The sequence below is a fragment of the Pteropus vampyrus genome, unplaced genomic scaffold (genome assembly GCF_000151845.1).
Source record: "Pteropus vampyrus isolate Shadow unplaced genomic scaffold, Pvam_2.0 Scaffold68, whole genome shotgun sequence".
Taxonomy (NCBI): Eukaryota; Metazoa; Chordata; class Mammalia; order Chiroptera; family Pteropodidae; genus Pteropus; species Pteropus vampyrus.
In genome coordinates this window covers 1-11,561 of record NW_011888849.1, presented here as the reverse complement: position 1 = coordinate 11,561, position 11,561 = coordinate 1, and the positions used below count along the sequence as shown (strand labels likewise).

Genomic DNA, 11,561 nt, shown 5'->3' with positions numbered 1-11,561 from the left:
ACATTTTACAATCTTACTTTTTTTCGTCCGTGAACATGGGATATTTTTGCATTCATTTGTTCTTTCTGTGATTACTTTCATCAGTGCGTTCTGAGAGATGAGTGTACGGATTTTTCACCTTCTTAGTTGAATTTACTCCTAAATATTCTATTTATTTTGTTATTTAAAATGGAATTGTTTTCTTTATTTCTTTTTCAGAGAGTTCCTTTTTAGTGTATACAAACGCGATTGCTTTTTGCATGTTGATTTGATATCCTTCAACATTAGTGAGTTCATCGATTAGTTCTAACAGCTTTTAGTGGAGTCTTTAGGGCTTTCTAGATGGATTGTTCTGGTTAGGGCTCCAGTACTATGTTGAACAAGAGTGTGCGAGTGGACACTTTCTTGTTGTTTCTGATCTTAGGGGAAAATCTTCCTTTGAGCATGATGTTAGCTGTGGGCTTGACATATATGGCTCTTATTATGTTGAGTAAAGGAATATAGAAGTGCATTTATCATGAAAGAATGTTGAATTTTGTCAGGTTCTTTTTCTGCATCTATTAGAATGATTATATTATTTTTATTTTTTTATTCTGTTAATGTGGAACATCGTACTTACTCATTTGCATATGTTTGAAAAGGTTTGTGAAGGTTTGGCAATATTTACCAGTCCTTAAATATTTGGTCAAATTCACCAGCGAAACCATTGCTTCTGGGCTTTTTGTTGTTTTTTGGGGAGGGAGAGGTTTTTGAATATCTGACTCAAGTACCTTATTCCTCCTGATCTTTCAGATTTTCTATTTCTTGATGATTCAGTCCTGTACATTGTATGTTTCTAGGAATTTTCACATTTCTTTTAAGTTATCAAATTTGTTGGGGTGTAATTGTTCATAGTATTTCTAATGTTTTTGTTTGTTTGTTTTATTTCTGTGGTATCAATTACAATGTCTTCTCTTTGATTTCTGATTTTATTTGCGTCTTCTTGTTTTTCTTAGTCTATGTAAAGGTTTGTCAATTCTGTCTTTTCACTTCTATACTAAAATTAATAATGGTTTATTACCACCTTTATTTTATTACAGTATTCTGTGTTTGTCTCTATATTACCTATCTTGGCAAGCTTTATACTTTGGTATGGTGTTGTGTTGCTGTTCAGGGTCCCATTGTTTCATCTTTAAGGAATCGTCTTAGAATGTCTTGTGGTGATGAATTCCCTCAGCTTTTGTTTATCTGGGCAATATTTGTCCTGTATTTTGAAGATTGTTTTGCTGAAAACAGTGATCTTGGTGGGCAGCTTTTGTCTTTCTGTACTTTGAATATATGATCCCATTTCTTTCTGGCCTTCAAGGTTTCTGCTGAGAAATCTGTTCATAGTCTTATGGTGGTTCTGTTGTATGTGACAAGTCACTCTTGTCTCACTGCTCTTCAAATTCTCTCTTTGCCTTTGCCTTTTATAATTTTTTCCTCTGGCTTTATTGAAATATAATAGACAAAAGTTGCTCACATTTACATTGTATAATTCAATGAGGTTTTTTTTTCCCAGAGATCCACATAACTCACAAAGTGATCACCCGACTAAATCTGATACCCATCTTACCCCTTACGTATTTATTACAACATCATCTTTCCCATGCTATATTCTACATCTCCATGTCTATTCTGCAACTATCCATTTGTAACTCTTAATCCCTTTGCATTTTTTCCTGTCCTCCCAGCCCCCTTCCCATCTAGTTGCCCTTAAAATATTCTTTGTATCCACCAGTTTATTACTGCTTTGTTGTTGTTGTTGTTGTTGTTTGTTTTGTTCTTTAGATTCCACATGTACATAAAATCATGCGATATTTGTATTTATCCAACCCATTTCATTCAGCACAATATCCTCTAGGTCCATTAAGGCAATATCTTTTTCCAGCCCCTTTCTTTTAATCTGTGTGTGTGTTTTAATCTGACATGAGCCTCTCGTAGGCACCATATGTAGGAGTCTTGTTTTCTTATTTATTTGGTCACTCTATCTTTTGGTTGGAGCTCTAAAGTCTTTTCTATTTGAGGTACTTGTTGATAGGAATGTATTATTACCATTCTTTATTTGTGTTTTTTATACATGTTTTTTCTCCTTAAGGAAGACCCTCCAACATTTCCTGTAATACTGTCTTAATGATGATAAATTCCTTTAGATCATTTTTGTCTGGGGAGCTCCTTATCTGTCCTTCAATTGTAAATGATAGATTTGCTGGATAAAGTATAGTTGGTTGTGGATCCTAGGATTTCATCACATCAAATATTTTGTGCCTAGCTCTTCTGTCCTGTATTGTTTCTTTTGAGAAATCAGAAGAATGGATGTTCCCCTGTAGGTAACGAACTGCTTTTCTCTTACCGCTTTTAAAATTCTCTCTTGGTATTTAACCTTTGGCATTTTAATTCTGGTGCGTCTTGGTGTGGCCCTTGTTGGGTTCACATTTGGGGGGACTTTCTCAGCTTCCTGGGATTGTATTTTTATTTTCTTCATCAGGTTAGAAATGTTTTCCATCATTATTTCTTCAAATAGCTCTTCAACTTCTTGTTAACCTTCAAGTAACACAAAGACAAAGATATTTTTACATTGAATTATGTCCCATAGGCTCCTTGAGTTATTATTACAGTCTTGGCTTCTTTTTGTTTCTCATTCTGATTGAGTGTCTTTGGCTTCCCCATATTCTATATCGGTGGTTTGATGCTCTTATGTATTCACTCTGTTTATTCCACCTAATATACTCTTCATCTCAGATCATGTGTTCTTCATTTCTGACTTGTTCTCTTTTATATTTTCCATTTCCATTTTCATGTTTTTTATCTGTTTGTTAAAGTTCTCGACACTTCCCCTAAGTTCATAGAGCATGTTTATAACCAGTGTTTGGAACTCTGCATCTCTTAGATTGCTTGACTCCTTTACTCATGGATCTCTGATCTATCTTCTACTTCTTTGTCCTTGCATTTTAGCTGCTTTTTTGTGTCCGTTTCTATGTAATAAGCAAAGCTCCTAAGTGGCTCGGTTGTATTAGCATGGTTTTGTGTAGTAAGTGTCTAGTGGCATAGACTTAAGAGGGGTTCAGCTGTAGGCCAAGTTTAGCCCCAGCCTGTACTCCTATGGAGCGACCTGTTAAGATTTAGCAAGCAATCTACAGACATTGTGCTTATAGCTGCCTCAAGAAATCACGCCTAATCCGAGGCCAGCAGCCACTATTGTGAGCCTTGGTTCTACTCAGCAAGGAGCACCAGACTCACCAAGGGTACACCTGGCTGTGGCTTGGGTAGGACCACAATTTGGGGGACCTGGAGTGTCAGGGAACCCTCTGGGATGACCACACTCTCTTATCCAGTTTGATGATGTCTCAGCTATGGCGGTGCTGCATACACATTGAGAAGAGGAGAGAGCTCAATAGAGGAACAATGGATACTGCCAGCAGTTCTGTCCAGGAGAGATCCAGCTTCTGTCCCTCAATCTGACAACTTGATTTCCTCCTGTAAGTCGCTGGTGCCCCCTGCACAGCTGACCTGGTGCTGGTGTCACAGCGAGCAGGTCCATTCCCGCAAATGTTCACTCATGGACACGGTCCCTTTAAGAGGTGTCTGCAGCTGCCAGCTGCTGCTGCTATGGCGGACACCCAGCAGCCTAGTGTCTTCGCCTCGTCCTATTTCCTCTTGTTGCAGGATGATTTCTTATTTCTCTCCCTAGTGGTAGGGCTTGCTCGTCTAGTCCTGGGCAACTTTTCTTGCAGTTTACTCCATGTTTTTGTCGCAACTTTTATTTGGTCGCAAGAAGGATGAACAAAGAATCTATCGTGTATGCCAATTTTTTCTCTCCCACCTGTTGACAATTTAATTGTAATGTAGCTCAGTGTAAATTTCTTTTGTTCATCTTTGTTGGAGTGCTTTGGCCTTCTTGAGGCTAGATGTTAATTTTCCTTATAGAGAAGAGAAATTTTCTGCCTTCATTTCTTGAAGTATGCTTTCTGCCCCTTTCTCTGTTCCCCTATAATACATACGACGTACCACTTATGGGTGTTCCATAAGTCCCTTAGGATTATCTCACTTTTTTCATTCTTTTCCTTTAGTTCTTCTAATCAAATAATATAATGATCTTTCTTTGAGTTTGCTGATTTTTCTTCTGTTTTTCTTCAAGTCTACCATTGAAGCTATCTAGCAATTTTTAGGTTTGTTATTGTCTTCTTCAGTCCCTCAAATTTTAGCTCTCTGGTTATTTTTTTATATGTTCTGTTTCTTTGTTGACATTTTTATTTTCTTTATGTATCATTTTCATGATCTTGTGGAGCATCGTTATCACTTTTAAATTATATCTTTGGGCAAGTGGTTTCTTTAGGATCATTGTCTGGATATTTGTTTTGTACTTTTGTTTGAATCATGTTTCCTTGTGCTTTGTGTGTTCCCTAACTTTGTTTTGGGATCCATGAATTTGAACAAATACACACCTCTTCCAGTCTTTATGGACTGGCTTTGTACAGGGCAAAACCCTCACCAGTCATCTGGGCTAAAGACTCTAACACCCCACTCTCCCCTCCCCCCCTTTTTTTTTATCAACTTCTCTGGTCCTGTGTGTACAGTATGGCAACTAGAGAAGCTTGCCAACTTCTTTTTCAGGAGCTAGTAATCTCTTGCTCCCTTTGTTGTCTCTTTGCGACACTGAAAGTTCTTTGGCTCAACATAAGCAAGCTACCCAACTGTCCTTTTTCTCCAAAGTTAGTAGGCTCCCCCTCTGGGCCCTGAGTCAGGTGAGAGAGATTCCAGTCTCTTAGGTAGCACTCCAAAAAGCCACAACACCACGCGTGCGCTCCAATTCTTTGCTTTCTCCTTAAAAAAAGAGCCTTCTCAAATTGTGCACGTTCTCTAGATTGTGCCAAGTCATGCTGGCCTCAGCAAGAAACTACTCTCCTCTCTTTTATTCTCATTGGTCTCAGACATCTAGACTCTGCCAGTTTTTTCAGTACTTCAAGTGATATAAGACAGACACCAATCCTTCAGGCAGCCCACAGAAAAGCTGGTACATTGGCGGCATGCTTCCTCCTTCTCACAACTGGAGGCATTCTCTTCCACAATTGAGTTATGCCAGATTTGAGGAGATAAAGTGAAATTGCTTGTTACCAGTTTTAATGTGGCTATCCTCAGTTCTTTGCTCTACTGTGCCACTGCAACTTTTTAACTGGAATCTGGAAATCTCGTAAAGGAATTTTAGTCTAATCATTGCTAAATCAGTGTTTCTGTGGTGGATAAAGGGGCTAGGATTTCTTATTCTACCATCTTCCCAGTGTCATTTTGCACAACACTTTTAATTCAAGTCATCCTAATTATATCTACAGATGGGAAGTTTGAATCTCTTTGCATATAATGATCATTCATTGATCATTTGAAGGCAAAACTTTTATTTATGATTCTTTACAAAAAAGAAAACTTTACTGTAATTTCTTTACAAAAAATATGATACACTTGATTTAAATGATGGAAAAAATGTATTCATTAAATTATATTATTCTATTGATGGCTATACAGAACAATATACCAGAAGTCCACATAGGGCAGCTTTTCCCAAATAAATTATTTTTTGCTGATGATTGGAAATGATGGACATTTACTTCCAAAGGAGGGAGACTTTGTAAAACATTGAAATGAAAAAATAAAAGAATTGCATTTACCAATTTACCTTTTGTGTGAATACCCTGGGATTGATGTTTGAAATAAATTTTCTCATTTTATTTTTACTTCAGAGAAAAAATTGATCTCATAATAATTATTCACTTGTATTAGTTTTACTAGTCATGCTACATGGGTAATTCCTGCCTTTTTACACTTATTCCTTTAAATATATGAATTCACCCAAAATCTCTGTGTTTTTAACTTCCCATCTGCTGCTTTTACCCATGATTCTTCCAAGTATTTATTATACAGAACACATTTTGATGTCCCTAACTATCCCATCTCTATATTAGCACTTAATTTTCTACAGGCTTTGCAGACCGATAATATTCAGCACTGATAACTTTCATTATGAAAGGTTGTAAAAAATGTCCTCTTTAAATGTTCTCTTCTTTTTTTCCCCTCCAAATTAACAGACACCTTGGGTGGAAAGAGTACAAATAATGGTATTGGATATGAATTGAATATATATTTTTTAGAAAGTCATTATTTAACTAGTGTGGTTCAAATACCAGCTCCAGTTAAGTTATAAGTGATTTGTTGATTTTATGTATGTTGGATACTTTGATGTTGAGGGAATTTTTAGAAAAGATTTGCTTTAGAGTTTCTAAAATTACTTTTACTTATTATTTCATAAAGAAATGTATACATTTTCATGGTGTTTTAAAATTGTTTCTGATCCTTTAGCATCACCCTGTGATCCCGCCTTTATCCTGAGTTGTGCTCCCTGCAATGTGATCTGCTCCATTATTTTCCAGAAACGTTTTGATTATAAAGACCAGACTTTTCTAAACTTAATGGAAAGACTGAATGAAATGACAAATATTCTGGGCTCTCCATGGTTACAGGTGAGGCCAAAATCATTTCTTCCTGAGAAATACTTTATGTCTTTTTCTTCATCAAATTTAAAGCACTGTGTGCACTGAGCTGTGAAGTGAACGTGTGAGCAACACATTCCTTCCCAGAGCTGAGCACCACGAAGTGCTCATCTGGGAAAGATGGCTGATTTCTTAACGATAGGCTAGAAAAGACATGCCAAGAATTCAATCTCATGGACCTTGTCCAGTCGTTTTTCCACTAAATTCTAAAGCTCCATTTCCTGTAAAGTTCTTTAGTAACTTAACAAAAGTATGCCTAGAGCACTAATGGACTTCTGGATTCTTCTGGAAAGGCTTCATTACTCACAAAACTTGTCATCCAGTCAACACTTAGAGACTTCTTTGGCACATTAGTTGGCAGTACTACAAGAATGTAGGAAGGAAGAGAATATCTCCTTCAAGAAGGGAGACTATGTGGGACCACAGATGCTCCTAGGGAACACTAACTAGGGTAGGAGTGTTAGATGATTCAGGTGGCATCCTAGCTGACAAGGTGAATATTCTGAGGATGACAAAATGATCGGTTACTGCAGTGTACAAACCGTAAACAAAAATCACGATTTTGGCTGTGTTGAGCTGACATGTTCTGTACTCTGCCTAAAAGGTAATGATGTGATCTTAGAGAAGTCACTTACCTGCTCTGGTGCCCAGTTGCTTTACATATAAAATGTTGAGTTATGTTTCATGGTGTCTTCAGGACCCACCCAATTCTGCAAAACTCATTCAATGTCTAGGCTACTAGACATTACTAGAAAAAGGAAGGTTACCTTCGTGCTCTATATCAAGTGGCCCAAATTCCTTCACCTCTGCTGTCTCCTACAAAATGCGAATATAGTATTCTGTGCCAGTCCATATTTCAAGATAATAGGAAAGAACTGATGTAAAAATGAAAGAATTAGTAAAAAGTTGGTTTTCTACTATAAACATAATGTCTGAGAATAGGACATGATTATCATCTGGGCTCCCCTGGTCAGAATTTTCTTCATCAAATATACTTTTCAGTGTAGAAAGTATGTGCTTGTAAAATGAAAATTCCACTCAAGACAGAGACTATTATTTATTAATATTGATTAACATTTACAGTAAAGTTTCTCATCAGGGTTTGGCATATGGTATGTGTCTTCATTAAGTATTTTTTTTTTTACCTAATACAATATCATTTTCTCTTCTAGCTCTGCAATGCATTCCCTATTCTTCTTTATTATTTTCTGGGAAAGCATAGGAAAATCTGGGAAAATAATGTTTATTTTAAAACTTATATTATGGAGCAAACGAGAGAACATCAAGCAACCTTGGACATTAACAATCCTCGGGACTTTATCGATTGTTTCCTCATCAAAATGGAGCAGGTAAAACGTTAACAAGAGCTCAGTTACTTGACGCTTGTGAATTTTGTAGCTCATTGACTATTTCTGCATTTACCTGCTATATTTCTGTGATAAGGCAAGAAATTCTGACAAGTATTTTAAAGACCAGCTGTGTGCATGAATCTACACTGTTATAGAAGCTATTAAATTGTTAATTTAAAATAAAATTGTTAAATAAATGGAATACGTTAATCTTGTTCTTTAGGTAACTAATAATCTACCTGAGGAGAGAGAGAATGACACTGTAGTTGAAATGGAAATAATTACAAAGAGTTAGAAAATGCAAAATAGAATGCTGCAATGTAAGGAAGGACATGGCCATTGCACACAATGTGTAGGAGAATGGCAAAGAATGGCTTAACCTAGCTGGGCTTCCTGCATGTCCAGTTTCTGGAAATGAACCTTAGCATATTTGCAGTGATGGACAGGGGTGGAATTTTCAGATAGGTGAATGAGGTTTGTAGAGGTGCATGGGTTGTTGTAGGAAAGAACAGGTCAATAAACGATAGAAGCTTTGCTGGGAAAAAATGGTATATTTGATAGAGGCTTTTTATTTCTCTTGTGACTCAATAAAAGTTGTGACAGAAACATGGAGCAAGTATCAAGTAGCAAGGAAAATCGCCTGGGATCGTAAAAACAGAAGCACTACAACTAGGGAGACAAATAATCAACCTGCAAGCATAGAAGGTAGGAGGGGTCGAAGTCATGTGGCTGCTGGCCCCAAGTGGCTGAGTGGCACAGAGGCTACAGCAGCGGCAGCCAGCAGCTACAGACACCTCTTAAAGGGGCTGTGTTCACGAGCGGACTTTTATGGTGATGGACATGCTCTCTCTCAGCACGAGCACCAGGTCGGTACCACGGGGGGCACCAGGGGCTTGAACGGGGATACTGAGTTGTTGGGTTGAGGGCCAGAGGCCAGGATCTCTCCCAGACAGAAGTGCTAGTAGTTTCCATTATTCCTCTGTTTAGCACTCACTCCTTCCAAGTCTGAGAACTCAGCACCACCATAGTTGAGAGGTCATCAAACCAGATTTACAGAGATTGCTTCGCCCAGAGGATTACCTGAAACTCCACCACCTACAACACGTGGTTTCACTCAACTCACAGCCAGTTGTGTCCTCAGGGAATCTTGGACTACTTGCTGAGCAGAGTCTTCACTCACCTGGGTGGCAGCATGGTTTTTTGAGGCAACTATAAGCACAGCATCTGTGGATTGCTTGCTGAATCTTAAGAGGTAGCCCCATAGGGGCACGGGTTGAGGCTAATTGGCCTGCAGCGGAACCCTTCTCAGGACTGTGCCACTGGACACTTACTACACAAAGCCATGCTAATAAGACCGGGACACTTAGGAGCTTTCTTAGTACATAGAAACAGACACAGAAATGCAGCCAAAATGGGAAGACAAAGAAGCAGAATCCATATGAGGTCACAGAACAGAAATCCGGGAATAATGGAGTCAAACAATCTAAGAGATGCTGAGTTCCAAACACTGGTTATAAGATGCTCCATGAACTTAGGGGAAGTGTAGATGAATTCAGCGAGAGAACTTTAAAAAAAGATAAAAAATATGAAAATGGAAATGGAAAATATAAAAGGGAACCAGTAAGAAATGAAGAACACATGTTCTGAGATGAGGAGTATATTAGGTGGAGCAAACACAGTGGATTAATAAGAGGACCGAAGCAGTGACATAGAAGATGGGAAAGCCAAGGACACTCAATCAGAATGAGAAGCAAAAAGAAGCCAAGGCTATAATAATCATTTAAGGAGCCTATGGGACACACTTAAATGTAAAAATATTTGTGTCATAGTGTTACTTGAAGAAAAACAAGAAGTTGAAGAGCTATTTGAAGAAATAATGAAGGAAAAAATTTGTAACCAGATGAAGGAAATAAACATACAATCCCAGGAAGCTCAGAGTGTCCCAAAAAATGTGAACTCAGAGTGCCACACCAAGACACATCGGAATTAAAATGCCAAAGGTTAAATACCAAGAGAGAATCTTAAAAGCAGTAAGAGAAAATCAGTTACCTACAGGGGAACACCCATAAGATTGGCAGCTGATTTCTCAAAAGAAACAATTCAAGACAGAAGGGCTTGGCACAAAAGGTCAATGTGATGAAAACCCAGGATCTACAACCAAGAAAACTTTAACCAGCAAAGCTATCATTTACAATTGAAAAACAGGTAAAGAGCTTCCCAGACAAAAATGAGCTAAAGGAATTTATCAACACCAAGCTTGTCCAACACAGGAAATGTTGGAGGGAATTCTTTAAGAAGAAAAAAATGTGGGCGTGACATCAGATACATTTGGAGTGAGAGATGTCCCCAGATCTCGCCCCTTGAAACAACAATAACTGAACATCTAAACCTCAACAAAAAACATCCAAACTGCATACCAGCACATGTGAGCATGGGACTTGCGAATAAGAGCTACTACAGATCAGAACTCCGGAAGATGGCCAGTATACTGGGAGTAGCAAAGAAGCTTCCTCTTGCAGCTGGAGCTCCCTGCAGGAGGAGGAGAAGGGGAGAAGGTGTGGCTCGTTCCCTGAAGAGCCCTGCCTGGGAGAGCCGTGAGCACCACGAGGCCATTGGCAGTGTCCAGGCATCAGGGCAAAAAGCAGAGAAGTGGGGATTGCAGAGATGTGAGGATGTCAGAGAAACACCAGTTGCTTATTATCGGCTGTGGTTGCAAAAGGCAAGGCTGTGCTGCAGACCCCATCCCCTGACCAAGGGGGCCCCTACCCACATACCTTCCAAGTTCGGACACCACAGAGTCCAAGGGGAATCTGAACGAACGCTACTGAATCTGTCACTAACACTGATAGGGATTGAGAGCGAGGGTAGCAAGCATGATTGAATATCTATAAGGAAAAAAAAAGGTGTTATTAAGACTTTATACAAAGCCGGGATCAAAGAGGCTTAGACACCACCTACTGTAAACCAAAAGAAGAATGTTTTCTTTGCAACGGGCTAAAGAGAGACTTTTATATAATAAATCTTTCTGGGAAAAAAGCAGAATACACTTCCATTAATGCCCAGGTAGAGAAATAGTCCATTAATCACCATAAACATCCAAGGTAACAAAGAACCTCAGAAAGAAAGAGAAAAATCTCCACAAAAAAAGCTTAAAGACATAAAAATATGTAATTTAAATGACAGAAATTTCAGGATGGGACTTCTGAAAAAACTCAGTGAGTTCCAAAACAAGGCATATCAACAATTTCAGGAATTGAAAAAAACAACTAGATAAGCAGATCAAGAAGATTGAAACCCTTGAAAAGAACAGGATAGATCTTCTGGAGATAAAGAACACACTGCAAGAGATGAAAAATGAAATAGCAAGCTTGAGAAATAGAGTCCACCAAATGGAGGAAAGGATCAGTGCTATCGAAGACAGAAACCTAGAAATAAATCAGAAGGAAGAAGAGAGAAACCAAAGAATGAAAAATAATGAAAGAGAAATACAAGAACTAGCTGAGACCATCAGGAGAGGAAATGTAAAAATAATGAGCATTTTCGAAGGGGAGGAAAAGGAGCAGGGATTAGAAATCATGTTCAGACAAATAGTTGATGAGAATTTCCCAAATCTAAGGAATGAACTGGAGCTTGGAATTCAAGAAGTCAACAGAACACCCAATTATCTCAACTC

The 11,561-nt window shown here is 38.3% G+C and overlaps 1 protein-coding gene across 1 annotated transcript in view; it reads left to right on the top strand.

Moving 5' to 3' along the window:
- Nucleotides 1-7,902, top strand: part of LOC105293129 (cytochrome P450 2C18-like) — an 11,353-nt gene extending 3,451 nt beyond the window's left edge. The window contains exons 3-4 of the mRNA XM_011361632.2: nucleotides 6,349-6,509; nucleotides 7,712-7,902. Coding sequence (XP_011359934.2) covers nucleotides 6,349-6,509; nucleotides 7,712-7,900 — 350 coding nt within the window. The 3' untranslated portion in view covers nucleotides 7,901-7,902. The remainder of the gene's footprint in view (nucleotides 1-6,348; nucleotides 6,510-7,711) is intronic.
- The last annotated feature ends 3,659 nt before the right edge of the window (nucleotides 7,903-11,561 follow it).